The sequence below is a fragment of the Lactuca saligna genome, chromosome 8 (assembly GCF_052625555.1).
Source record: "Lactuca saligna cultivar CGN05327 chromosome 8, ASM5262555v1, whole genome shotgun sequence".
Taxonomy (NCBI): Eukaryota; Viridiplantae; Streptophyta; class Magnoliopsida; order Asterales; family Asteraceae; genus Lactuca; species Lactuca saligna.
The window spans coordinates 24,931,480-24,943,091 of record NC_136424.1 but is presented as its reverse complement, the minus strand read 5'-3'; the positions used below and the strand labels follow the sequence as shown (position 1 = coordinate 24,943,091).

General features: G+C 36.5%; 2 protein-coding genes across 4 annotated transcripts; one reads left to right on the top strand and one right to left on the bottom strand.

Annotated features, from left to right (window-relative positions):
- Positions 1-348: 348 nt before the first annotated feature.
- Positions 349-7,299, top strand: LOC145008333 (uncharacterized). 3 transcript variants are annotated; one of them, XM_078966950.1, is made up of 8 exons: positions 349-694; positions 2,048-2,094; positions 2,518-2,621; positions 3,455-3,662; positions 3,743-4,000; positions 4,098-4,730; positions 4,813-5,267; positions 5,355-7,299. In XM_078966950.1, exons 1-8 carry the CDS (start codon positions 442-444, stop codon positions 7,060-7,062), a joined length of 3,666 nt encoding a protein of 1,221 aa, XP_078823076.1. In that variant the 5' UTR covers positions 349-441; the 3' UTR covers positions 7,063-7,299. The 3 variants fall into 3 exon arrangements, with proteins under 3 accessions (XP_078823076.1, XP_078823077.1, XP_078823078.1); XM_078966951.1 differs by lacking the exon at positions 349-694 and adding an exon at positions 1,588-1,838; XM_078966952.1 differs by lacking the exons at positions 349-694; positions 2,048-2,094; positions 2,518-2,621 and adding an exon at positions 2,825-3,103.
- A 712-nt stretch (positions 7,300-8,011) lies between these two features.
- LOC145013319 (5'-nucleotidase / magnesium ion binding protein) lies at positions 8,012-10,367 on the bottom strand. Its single transcript, XM_078972119.1, has 10 exons — positions 10,150-10,367; positions 9,876-10,029; positions 9,614-9,674; positions 9,371-9,503; positions 9,163-9,286; positions 9,018-9,074; positions 8,834-8,930; positions 8,543-8,750; positions 8,392-8,452; positions 8,012-8,275 (listed from the first exon to the last, which is right to left on the bottom strand). The coding sequence occupies exons 1-10, from the start codon at positions 10,233-10,235 to the stop codon at positions 8,210-8,212; spliced, it is 1,047 nt and encodes a 348-aa protein (XP_078828245.1). The 5' UTR covers positions 10,236-10,367; the 3' UTR covers positions 8,012-8,209.
- Positions 10,368-11,612: the final 1,245 nt, after the last annotated feature.

The following is an 11,612-nucleotide window of genomic DNA, read 5'->3' as shown; positions in this document are numbered from 1 at the left end:
TTCCTACATTCGGATGTCAATCCACATATGACCTAACACTCTCTGTGTGTATATATATATATATATATATATATATATATATATATATATATATATATATATATATATATATATATATATATATATATATATATATATATATATATATAGAGAGAGAGAGAGAGATAAACCCATTTTCTTTTATTTAATTACAACAATTAAAAGAAAGAAAGAAAGATGGGCCATTCAAACTTATGGATTATATTTGTAATAAATTTCTTATATCGACCAAGCTAGTAAATTTGCCAAGCACAGGGACCTGTCATTTTGTCTAAAAAAAATTTAATAAATCATAAGCCTCATTTGTGCACGAATAAAAACCCTAATTTCAACTTCATTCTCTTTCTCTTTTCTCTCTCAACCTCTACGCAATTAATCTCTTCAACAGCTACAGCCTCTCCTATGGCGACGGCGGGCGACGGAAGGGCTCCCTATGAAAGCAGCGGAGCCGGAGGAAAGTTCCGTAAGAGGCCTTACCGGCGTAGTACTCCGGCGACGCCGTATGATAGACCTCCTACGGCACTCAGGAACAACAATCCTGGCCTATTTACGAAGCTTGTGGACCCTGCTTCCAGACTCATCTATGCCGGGGTTCATAAGCTCTTCGGCGTTTTCCGCAAGCGTCTTCCTCCCCTATCTTTACAAGGGCTGCCAGGTTCAACGCTTTTTCTCTCAATCGAATAAAATTTTAATAATTTCATGCCTGTGTCAGCTTAATTAGGGTTTATTTGGCTGTATCCAAATGCTATATCTTATGGCTATTGTAGGGTATCAAAGTTGGTGTGCTATGTATTAGGTTTTTCTGTTTTCTATTGGATGATTGCTGCGTTCTTTTTCATTAGATTAGTTTTTTCCTTTGGCTGTAAAAAGGCATTCATTTTACGACATCACAGGCATTGCAATTATTATTTAGTTTTTTCTTGTTGAAATCTTGTTTCTGCATTTTTGAATTGCACGGGGGTTTTAATTTAGCGGTCGAAAGATGCTTATCTCTTGTTACACTGTTGGTCTTATCTTTCATAAATGCTTGGTTTCTGTTGGCCAAATTCTTTTTTCTGCATGTTTCAACTGCCTAAGCTTTTCTTCAATATGGCTGCAGAAAGCCACTTATCTATCCCTAATCAGTCAAATTAGGGTTTATTGATAGTTTTTACTCATTTAATTTGTACCTTGAGAAAATTGAGTCTTTAGGTTGAGACATTTTGGGGTTATAAAAGGATATATTATCATGACAGTGAATTTTGTCCAATGTTTCTCATTAGTGTGGATGTGTAGTTTATAAGTCTTTATCTACAAAAACTTGATATAGGCTAGGCATTATTTATGTGCAACATTGGGTTTTCAATGTTGATGAAATATGACTTTCCTGAGTTTAACTATTATGAAGTTGAAATGACATCATGAATATGCAATATTTTAGTCATATGTAAATGTATAATTGACATCTTTGAATGACAACACTAAAATTTATTGGTTTCCTACGAATATGCAGTTCCAACTTCACGAGGTCTTACAGTCATTCAAATTATGTGAATTGAGATATCTAAGAGCTTTAGGTTGGAACTCTAAATTAGGCAGTAGTCATGGAACTTTGCTTCCAAAGCATGTTTACAAGTTCATCAGTGAAAGAGAGTCATGAAGCTCAAAACAAGCAAATATGACATTTATATGTGGGAGACTGAGCTTATGATCTCATGTATTTGTACTAGCTCAATAGTAAATGGAAAGGATGACACCTAGCTTAGAATTGTGAGTCGGATCTATGAGAGAGTAAACTCCTCTTGGTCATATGCACATAGGTGAGAAACCGTTTTTGTGTTGCTTGGAATAAAATGCTTGTGATATGGATGGAATAAATATTCTTGAACATTTCAATTTTTTGCCCTGATGTGGAAAAGATAATTGTTGTGCATGTGTGAATTTGAAACCTTAAACTTTAAGAGTTCCGCTACAGACAAATTCTAGTTTATGAGGTACATGTTCCTTACAAAAGTTCTTATGTTGACAGGGATTAGTGAAGAACCACAAAATGTTTCTCAGGATGTAGGGAGAAATGTAAGTTCTTTATCTGTTTGCTTCACATGTGGTATGCTGGTTTCAATAACTGTACTAATACCATCTTAATTTTTTGCTCAAGTCTAAGGCCCAAAACTTCCTTTAGCTTTCACATATTACATTTAAATCAAGAACTTTCTTGAATTTTGCAAATATTAGTCAGAAAGCAAAATAATACATTTCTTTTTGTTGGGTTGTATGGTATTTCACTATTTCTTCATGACTTATGTTGCTGGTTTTGTCCTGATTCTCTGTATATTGTTTCTAATCTGAGCTGCTTTCTCTTATGAGTCGAATTCAGATGCCCTTTACTTGAAATAATGAACTACACAATCTCTTATATCATTGTCTTAAGCCTTTTATCCAACCATTTTGTTTGAAACTTTTGTAACCCCGATGCACTTTTGATTTCTTGAACTGAAGAATTCTATTGGAGTATCAAAAGCTAGCACTGATGAAGACATGAATTCTGCTGCCACTGGGATATCAGAGCTTGAGCAAATGTTGAAACAAAAAACCTTTACTAGGTTGGTCTTTCTCTGAGTACAATCCTACATTGCTATTTTTTACGCTTTAGTGGTAACTTTTTATCTTTACATCATATTACATATTGGGGTATGCTCATTTTGTCAATAAGCTGCAATATGATTTCACGGCATTTATGGAGAGGTTGCTTTGATTCCCACTTTAACCAAAAAACTTGCTTTTAAGGTAAAAATATTTCGTTGTAATCATATCTCATGCAATTCCAAGGTTGTACTTTTGTGTGTTTTGATAAGAAATTAGAATTACTAAAGCAACACACAAACAACACAATGATATGGCAAGAGTTTTTTAGAAGGACCGCAGGGGCAAATCTGGAAAGTGGCTAAAGAGTTAGTTAGGAGAAAGAGAAGAGTAAAGAGAGGGGAGGCATTTTCATTTCAGGGTATCGATTAGTATTGTGGAAAGATTATTGACTCTTAGCATTTAGCTAGAGAGAGAGGGAGATTCCCTGGGATTGTTTGAGGTTATTACTTCATTCAATATCACAGTTTGTAATTCATTTCGTTAGATTCAATGATATCATCTTCTTCTTCCCTAATTCTTCCTGTTTTCCTTTAATTTCATTATCTGTTGATATCTGTTTCTCATCATGTTTGAAGTAGAGGGAAAATACTTGGTGTTTTGAATTTTGCATAAATTACTTTTTGTTGCATGAGAATCAACTTTCTTGGTTGCATAAGAATTTTAAACTTTTCCATTTTGTACTCTTAATTGAATTTGCAACATTCTCTTTCAAAGCCAAAAAAGAAGAAGAAAGTTATTCCATATTGTTAAATGAACAAAAATGGCACACTGATGTTACATACTGCTACAGATCTGAAATCCAGCACTTGACAACATTGCTGCATTCAAGAACCACCGAGTCACCTGATAATGTTGTAGAAATAAATGGAGCAAAGCCTCAAACTTCACCTTCTCCCTTTTTAAGGCTTGAAGCATCAACAAGTGGCTCAATGAAAAAACATGGAGACAACAGGGATAACTTCCATGCTGCTATTTCAACTCCCTTTGTCAGTTCAAAAGTGAGTAATATTTTCATGTTTGTTTTTTTTTTCTTCTATGTGTGATTTTTATGTATAATACGTTATTATATTATCTTCAGGTTCTTGAAGAGGAGACTCCTTCACCTGCTGAGGTGGCAAAGTCTTACATGGGATCCAGGCCTACAAAGCTAGCTCCATCACCACTTGGATTAACCAGCCTTACAAGCCTTCAAAAAACATCAATTACTCCAAAAACTGCAAACAATTTCAAGGGTCTTGAAAACGGTTTCTTGACACCAAGATCAAGAGGCAGATCAGCAATGTACAGCATGGCTAGGACACCATATACCAATAGCCCTTTTAATTTTAACCAAAAGGTTTGCATTTGCTTAATTTACTTACATCTATCAAACTTACTCCTTAGTTTTTTTTTTTTTTACTGAAGTAGAATCTTTTATGTTACATAATTTCCAGGAAATCATCTCAACATCTTCTCAGTCTCTAAAACGTAGGAGTTCTGTTTTAGAAGATGATTTTGGATCTGGGGGCCCACTTCGTAGAACACGACAAAAACCTAATCTTTTATTACAGTCAAGAGAGAAAAGAGAACTTGGATACACTACTTTTCAACAACCAATGCTTTTAGAGAACAAACCTGAAGAAAATGGAGACACTGCTATCCACGGGTCAACCCATGGATCTGTTCCAGCAAAGTCAACTCAAACAGCTACAAAAATATTCCAACAACTTGAAAGATTGACTCCAAAATCACCCACTAAACTGACATCAAATATGCTCCATGGTCAGGCTCTTAGAAGCTTGGAGAAAGTGGATTTACCTAAATTTCTCCCGACCTCTCATGACACTCAGAAATCAGAGTTTCAGCATGAGTCAACTAGTAAGTCAACCTCTCGAGGCAAAGAAAAAGTTGAAGAAAATGGTGAAAGAAAGTTCCCTGTTCCTTTTAACATGTTGACACCTGTTAATGGTGATTTGGAAGTTTCTATAAAAGAAAGTTCACAGATTGTTACAGTTGACGATTCAACTTCGATTCTTCCACCTGAACCTCCTCAAAAGAGGCGAGCTTTTCAGATGAGTGCTCCTGAGGTATGTCGTGTTTATTTGTTGTTATCTTGCTATTTTTAGTTATATTTCAGCAGCTATATTGACTTGTGCTTATCTCATGAAGGATACATGGGAGCTTGATGACGATGATGATGACATCAATGTTAATGGGCATGTGTCCATTCCACCTGTTGTTGAAAACAGTAAACCAGAGACAAGTTTAGTAGCAAACAAACCTGTTTCTGCTGACATCATTGAACCTCCAACACCGCTGGAAGTCTTTAAAACTCCGGCACCGGTAGCAGCAACTCCGGTGGTGGCTGAAGTAACTCTGGTTGCAAAAACTTCAGAGAAAGTTGAGTTGAAAGAATCTGAAAAAGCTACACCATTTCCAAAAACTGATGGATTTCTTAGTGGGAATGTTATTGAGCAAGAAACAGGATTTAAATTCCCAACCTCACCTCCATCAACTTTCACCACACAAAAAGACAAGGCTACCCCTACTGAAAATGTGTCACCATTTCAGTTTTCTGGTAGCGAGCTTTCAGAATCCAAACCAAAAGCACCTGATTCGACCAGGTAAGAAGATTCTTTTATTTACTTTTTTTTTTTTTTTGCTCTCTGCTTATTACTGAAACCGAAGTTGGAAAATATGTTTTATTGCAGTGTATTTAATTTGGACACAAAGAATGATCAAGTTAAGGTCACCAACAAGGATGAAAATGGAAATGATCAAAAGCTGGAAAATATTCCTGCAGCTTCATCAACGAGTGCTATGTTCTCATTTGCCAGCTCAGCAGCGAAGGACTCAAGTGGTCCCACTCCGACCATGACACCTGATTCAAGCTCTCCTATATTTTCTTCATCAACTCCTTTTCCAGCTTCTGGTGCAGATGCAAATTCAGTTTTCAATAATAGCTCTTCCAATATTACCCCCGCCAGTACTTCCATAGCCACTAGTAGTGTCTTCTCTACTACATCTTTACCACCACCAGCCTTCAGTTTCGGGTCTTCTAAACCAACTTCTTTGGCAGAAACTGGGAAGGCTGATGCTATAACTGAAAAGGAACCAAAGTCCACCGTAAGCAGCTCGGTTTTTGCCACCACCCCAAGTGGTGGTGGTGGTCTCTTTGGCTTCAGTTCTCCGACAGCTACTTCCACCGCCACTGCCACCACCACAACAAATGGTGGTGCTCTCTTCGGCTTCAGCTCTCCGGCAGCCGCTTCCACCACCACCGCCGCCACAAGTGGCGGTGCTCTCTTTGGCTTCAGTTCTCCGGCTGCTACTTCCACCACCACCACCACCACTAGTGGCAGTGCTCTCTTTGGCTTTGGTTCTTCGGCAGCTACTTCCACCACCTCCACCACCAGTACATCAAATGCTGGCGCGCTCTTTGGCTTCAGTTCTCCAGCAGTCACTTCCACCACCACTACCACAAGTGGTGGTGCTCTCTTTGGCTTCAGTGCTCCGGCTGCTACCTCCACCACCACCACCACTAGTGGCAGTACTCTCTTTGGCTTCAGTTCTCCGGCAGCTACTTCCACCACCGCCACCACCACAAATGGTGGTGCTTTCTTTGGTTTCAGTTCTCCAGCTGCCACTTCCACCACCACTGCTCCATCGCAGGGGTCTTTCTTTACTGCTGCCAGTGGTTCTCAGTCAAACACACCGACATCTACTCCTGTTACTCAGGCTGTTCCCTTCCAGTTTTCTTCAAGCAGTTCTTTATTTGGATCTTCTGCTCCTGCTTTTGGCATTAGTTCTTCAGAGGGCAAATCCGGTAATTCCACTAGTGGGTCCACCTCCACCACTAGCATATTTGGTTCTTCTTGGCAACCCCCAAACTCTTCAGTATTCTCATTTGGGGCATCATCTGCAGCCACAACTCCACCTATCACATTTGGTGCATCATCTAATACAACCGCATCAACAGGATCTTCCATGTTTTCATTCACTACATCTGGTCCCACCAAGCCGTCTTTCACAACCCCCTCCACAGTTTTTGGAAACCCAACTCCTGTTTTTGCGAATAATAATAATAATGATCAAATGAGTATGGAAGACAGCATGGCGGAGGATTCTATGCAGACTCCTAGTCCAAGTCCTGTTTCTGTTTCACCATTTGGTCAAGCGGCTCCTGTGGCTGCATCACCAGGGTTCATGTTCGGTTCAGCCACCCCAGCCCCACCACAAGTGGCGGCTCCTTTCCAGTTTGGTGGCCAGCCAAACCAAGTGCCGCCTCAGAATCCATTCCAGTCATCGAGTGTAGAGTTTAATGCTGGTGGAGGAAGCTTTTCGTTAGGGTCTGGTGGTGGTGATAAATCTGGAAGGAGGATGGTGAGAGTTACTAAAAGCAAGAACAGGAGGAAATGAGGCCATTTTTTTAAAGGTATCAATGTTGATGTAATGCATATGCACCTTTTTTTAATATTTTTTTTCTTTATGTGTCTTGCTATTGCGAAGTATTGTTGTAGTTAGAATGTTGTTAGATCACAATTTTGACGCAAGTGTTGGTAGTGTGAAGTTTTAGATTCATATGTTACTGTTGTAGATTTCACTATCGTACTCTTTTATGTAGAAAATACATAAGCCAAGGGTATTGAATTTTTACCATAGGTATCATGTTTCTAGTTTCTAATAATAAGTTTAAGCCACTAGCAACTTAGAATGTTGTTTTTGTTTCCTATTAAAGGATTTGTAGTTTCGTTTTTTGCCTCCAATTGCAAATATTGCATCCGTCACATTCAACTCCATTTGTAAGTGAGAATTAGATGTGGTTGAAATTAGACCATGATCACCAAGAAATAGCACATTGGTTCTCTTTTCCACAGTGGCACATCAATTTGTGAGTCAAATAATGAATGAGTTCTACACCTGAAGAAAAGTTTCAAAAGGAGGTGTTAAGGATGACGGTATCCACCACATAAACGCATGATGATGATTAGAGTTTAGAGCGTCTGAATGCCTAAAATGACATCCATTCAAAATCTATCACTTGGGTTTGGAAATTAAAATTCATTGGTTCCTACGACACCAACCACTGAATGCTACCATGATTTCGACTCTGGTATCAAATTGATGAATAATATCAACTGCAGAAAATAAAGAATTAAATGAAAATTAATGTTTATTGATTGATTTCAACTCTTCATTTGAGAGAACTCAGTTTCATATCTTTAACATCAACTATAGAAGCAATCTCTTTACCCTAGGACGGAGACCCAAGTGTACGACTGCATACACATTATTACCCCATTGTTGTAAAATCGTCATGTGAAACACAATTTAAGGTTGTCCCATAATCTTACTATATTGTCCAAACTTCATGAAACCATGATCCAAAATAAAATTAATTGCTAAGCGGTTTATCCACAATGATTAGAAGGGAGTGAAACTACACATCCCCCCTAAAAGAAGGCAACAAAGACAAGTATAGAACCAAAGGAATGCTAGAATAATGAGAAAATCTCAGAAATACAACACCATATGCTTCTTTTCATAGAATCCATTTCCATAAAGTTTAATCACTAGCAGAAGAAAATAGTTCTGAGACCAACTTCACCACCCCCGACATTGGTGCATCATCCTGCACAAACCAACATTTTTATATGGATAAACACCTTTATATTTAACTTAAAACCTATCCAAAAGAAAAAGAATATATATTTCAATTTTCACAAGAGACAGAATATTCACACTCACTAGGTAAACAATGTCAAAGCCTTTCCGGTAGTTATCAAGAGAGTTCTCAATGTTATTATTCCTGCAAAAAGCCAACACAACCAATGAATTACTCATTCAAACTTTAAAGTGCACATGTGGAAATCAAAATCATGTTTGTTTTAAAACTTACAAAAATCCAACAGAAATGCGAGTTTCATAGTTCAAACCATCAGACATTCTCAAGTCTCCCATGTGATCACCAAGAAGAAGCACATTGGTTCTCTTTTTCACAGAGGCGCTATCAATCACATGATCATCGATTTCACCCAAGTGATCATGTAAAGAAGCAGCCATATCAAGAGCATGCTCATTCTTATTTAAACTATGAATCAGCTTCCCTGAAACAACCATAAAGTTTCATACTTTTCAAGAAACAAAACCAATTCAATTGTATTATTTAAACCATGATTCAAGAATATACCTGTAAAAGAAACTAGGTTACCATTCTCATCAAATTTCATCCGGTTTGATACAATCTTAACATTTTTGAAAGTTCTATGAAGTTTCTGACGAAGAACCTGATGAAATTGAAATTATCATAGTTATAAACTGGAAGCATTAGCTCTATATGTAAAGATTAGCTTTTTGCTAATTGGTTAACTTACCTCCTCAATGATATCTGCTAGACCTGCAGAAAATATAAGAATTGGGACATCCCTCTCCTGCAGATTTAAAAGAATTGAGATTACTTTACTATTAAGGAAACCCTTCAAATTATGCTAAGATGGGAAAGAAAATGTCAAAACTTGCCTCTAAAAACTCAAAAAGCTCAACCACACCTTCTCTGAAAGCAATCATGGCACCAGCTACAGAGTTTCTTATTGCATCATATGTAAGGCCACCTTCAATAAGGAGACTATGGGTCTTACCCCACCTACATTGAGTTATAAAAGAACGGTTTAGCTTTAGTATTTTGTTATATTTATCTTGAAGTACTTAGAAATGGAAATGTAGATACCACTCTTCCATGAGCTTTGTTTTTTCATCAATTGGAATTTCAGGGTCAAATTCTAAAGGGTGATAGTAGTTGAATAACTCATCTCTCTTTGCATTGTACTCAGGATTCTCCTGTTGCAGGAGGGCGTGACTAGCTACAATTGCAATTAGACAATAGTTTAATTGCACAGCAAACACATAATAACAATAAAGAATGTGTTACAGTGTTTACTCATTCAAATTTTTTAATAAATCACAAACTTACAGTGTCCTTTAAATCCATCAACCCAAAACTTTGTCAATGTGTTGTCAAAATCTGCAATAACCTACAGTTTAAACAATGAAATAATTGCAAAAAGTTAGATCAATAAGCATTAAATGATTTAAATCTAGAAAGGGAAAAACGGCTTGCATGCATCAGCATTTCAGTAGAAGAATAAAGATCAAGAAAACCGGTGACAACTCATGATTAACGCAACAAGTATAATAAAAAGCCCCAAATATCGACAGGGTCTCGAGTAATAAACCTGGAATTTCGAGGGTCCTGCAAGGCGAATAGCTGTTTTTTTCTGATGAAGCAACTTGGGATCATTGATGACTACCTTAGACGAACAGCAGTTGGAACCATTAACCATTTTTACCATTTCAGCTTGACTCATGTTCCTCTTACTACAACGAACCCTAAAAATTAGCAAAAAGAAACATAAAATCAGCAACGTAGATATAACTTCCTGTACATGCATTGTAGCTAGCATATATGAAAGAGGCAAGACCTGTTCTGTGGATTGAAGATAGCAATACCTGGAATTGGAGTGAGAGAGGTTGAGACGATGGGAAATGTAGCGAATTGTCAGAATGGCGTGTAGACGAAAGCAACTCAGAGACATATAGAGGTGGTGAAGGGCGAATGCCGAGGAGCTTTTAGAAATTGCCCTAGTGATTCGGAATATACGTTGCGGTTACGATTTCACATAAATAGATAGAAGATAATACAGATATTTCAAAGCAACAAACAAGTGTTATATATTTTTGAAGGTTCGGAACTTCTATCGTTTAAGAGAACACTTCATTTTAAATAGAAAAGCCTCATATCATACTACAAGTTTCTAATATTTAATTTAAATAAAACATTCAAATTTTAAATACTATTTTATGTAGCGTTTAACAAAACGCTACCAGTTAGAAGTTATCCGCTTCCCGCTACTAACTATTTTTACTGAACACATGTTATTTTTGCGAAGTATTCATTTTAGATAGGGAGAGGGGAGTCAATTTTATCATGGAGACCTTAACTACATTTAGGCTTCATCTAGGATTTACCATAATATTAGAATTAAAAGTTCGGGTAAAGTGTAGTTTGCTTCACCCTGTGGTTTTGAATATAATTTGATTGTGCGCTACTAATACTAGTTTATCTCTCTCTCTCTCTCTCTCTCTCTCTCTATATATATATATATATATATATATATATATATATATATATATATATATATATATATATATAAACACACACACCAAAGGATCATGTGTGATAAAGAACTACACTTTATGCATTTAAACTGACATGACATCTATATGACGTCTATATGGTAGGAGAGAGTGTGGTTATTACCTTATATAATTATTTACATTGAAAAATGAGTGGTGTTAATTTTACTATAACAATGGAGAAAAGAGAGTGCGAAAAAAATAGGAGAAATGAGAAATGACATGTATGTGTCGAGTTTGACATTTTTTGTTGTTTTATATCTTATTTAGAATATGGTATTCATGGTGGTAAAAAACAGTACATCATCCTTTATCATGTAACGTCGTATTTACTATAAGTAGTCTTAAAGTAATGATATAATTTTATTTTGTTTTTCTTTTTTTAAATAATGTGTGAAATCCTTACAATTTTACAAAACCTATAGAAAGATATTTTGTTTAGAAACAATTAGGATTTTACATCAGCTCTATTTAGTAAAAACATTCTAAGGATTATAACGGTGTAATTTATTTTCAAAGCAGACGTTGTTTAAGATATCATGTTTAACGAAAAATAAAATATAATCTTATTAAAGGTCTCTTGTGTTTTTTGTAGTCTAAATGCTTAAACTTGCAAATTACAAGTTAAGCAAACCATTCATTCAAAAAAAATGTTACACAATTAGATAGTAAGTGTTAAACACTTAAGTGATGTTGGTTTTTTGTTTGTAGATCTTTTTGGATTCTTTTGCCCGCACCGTGCATACCACATGTAGACACTAGCTCTTACAAACTGT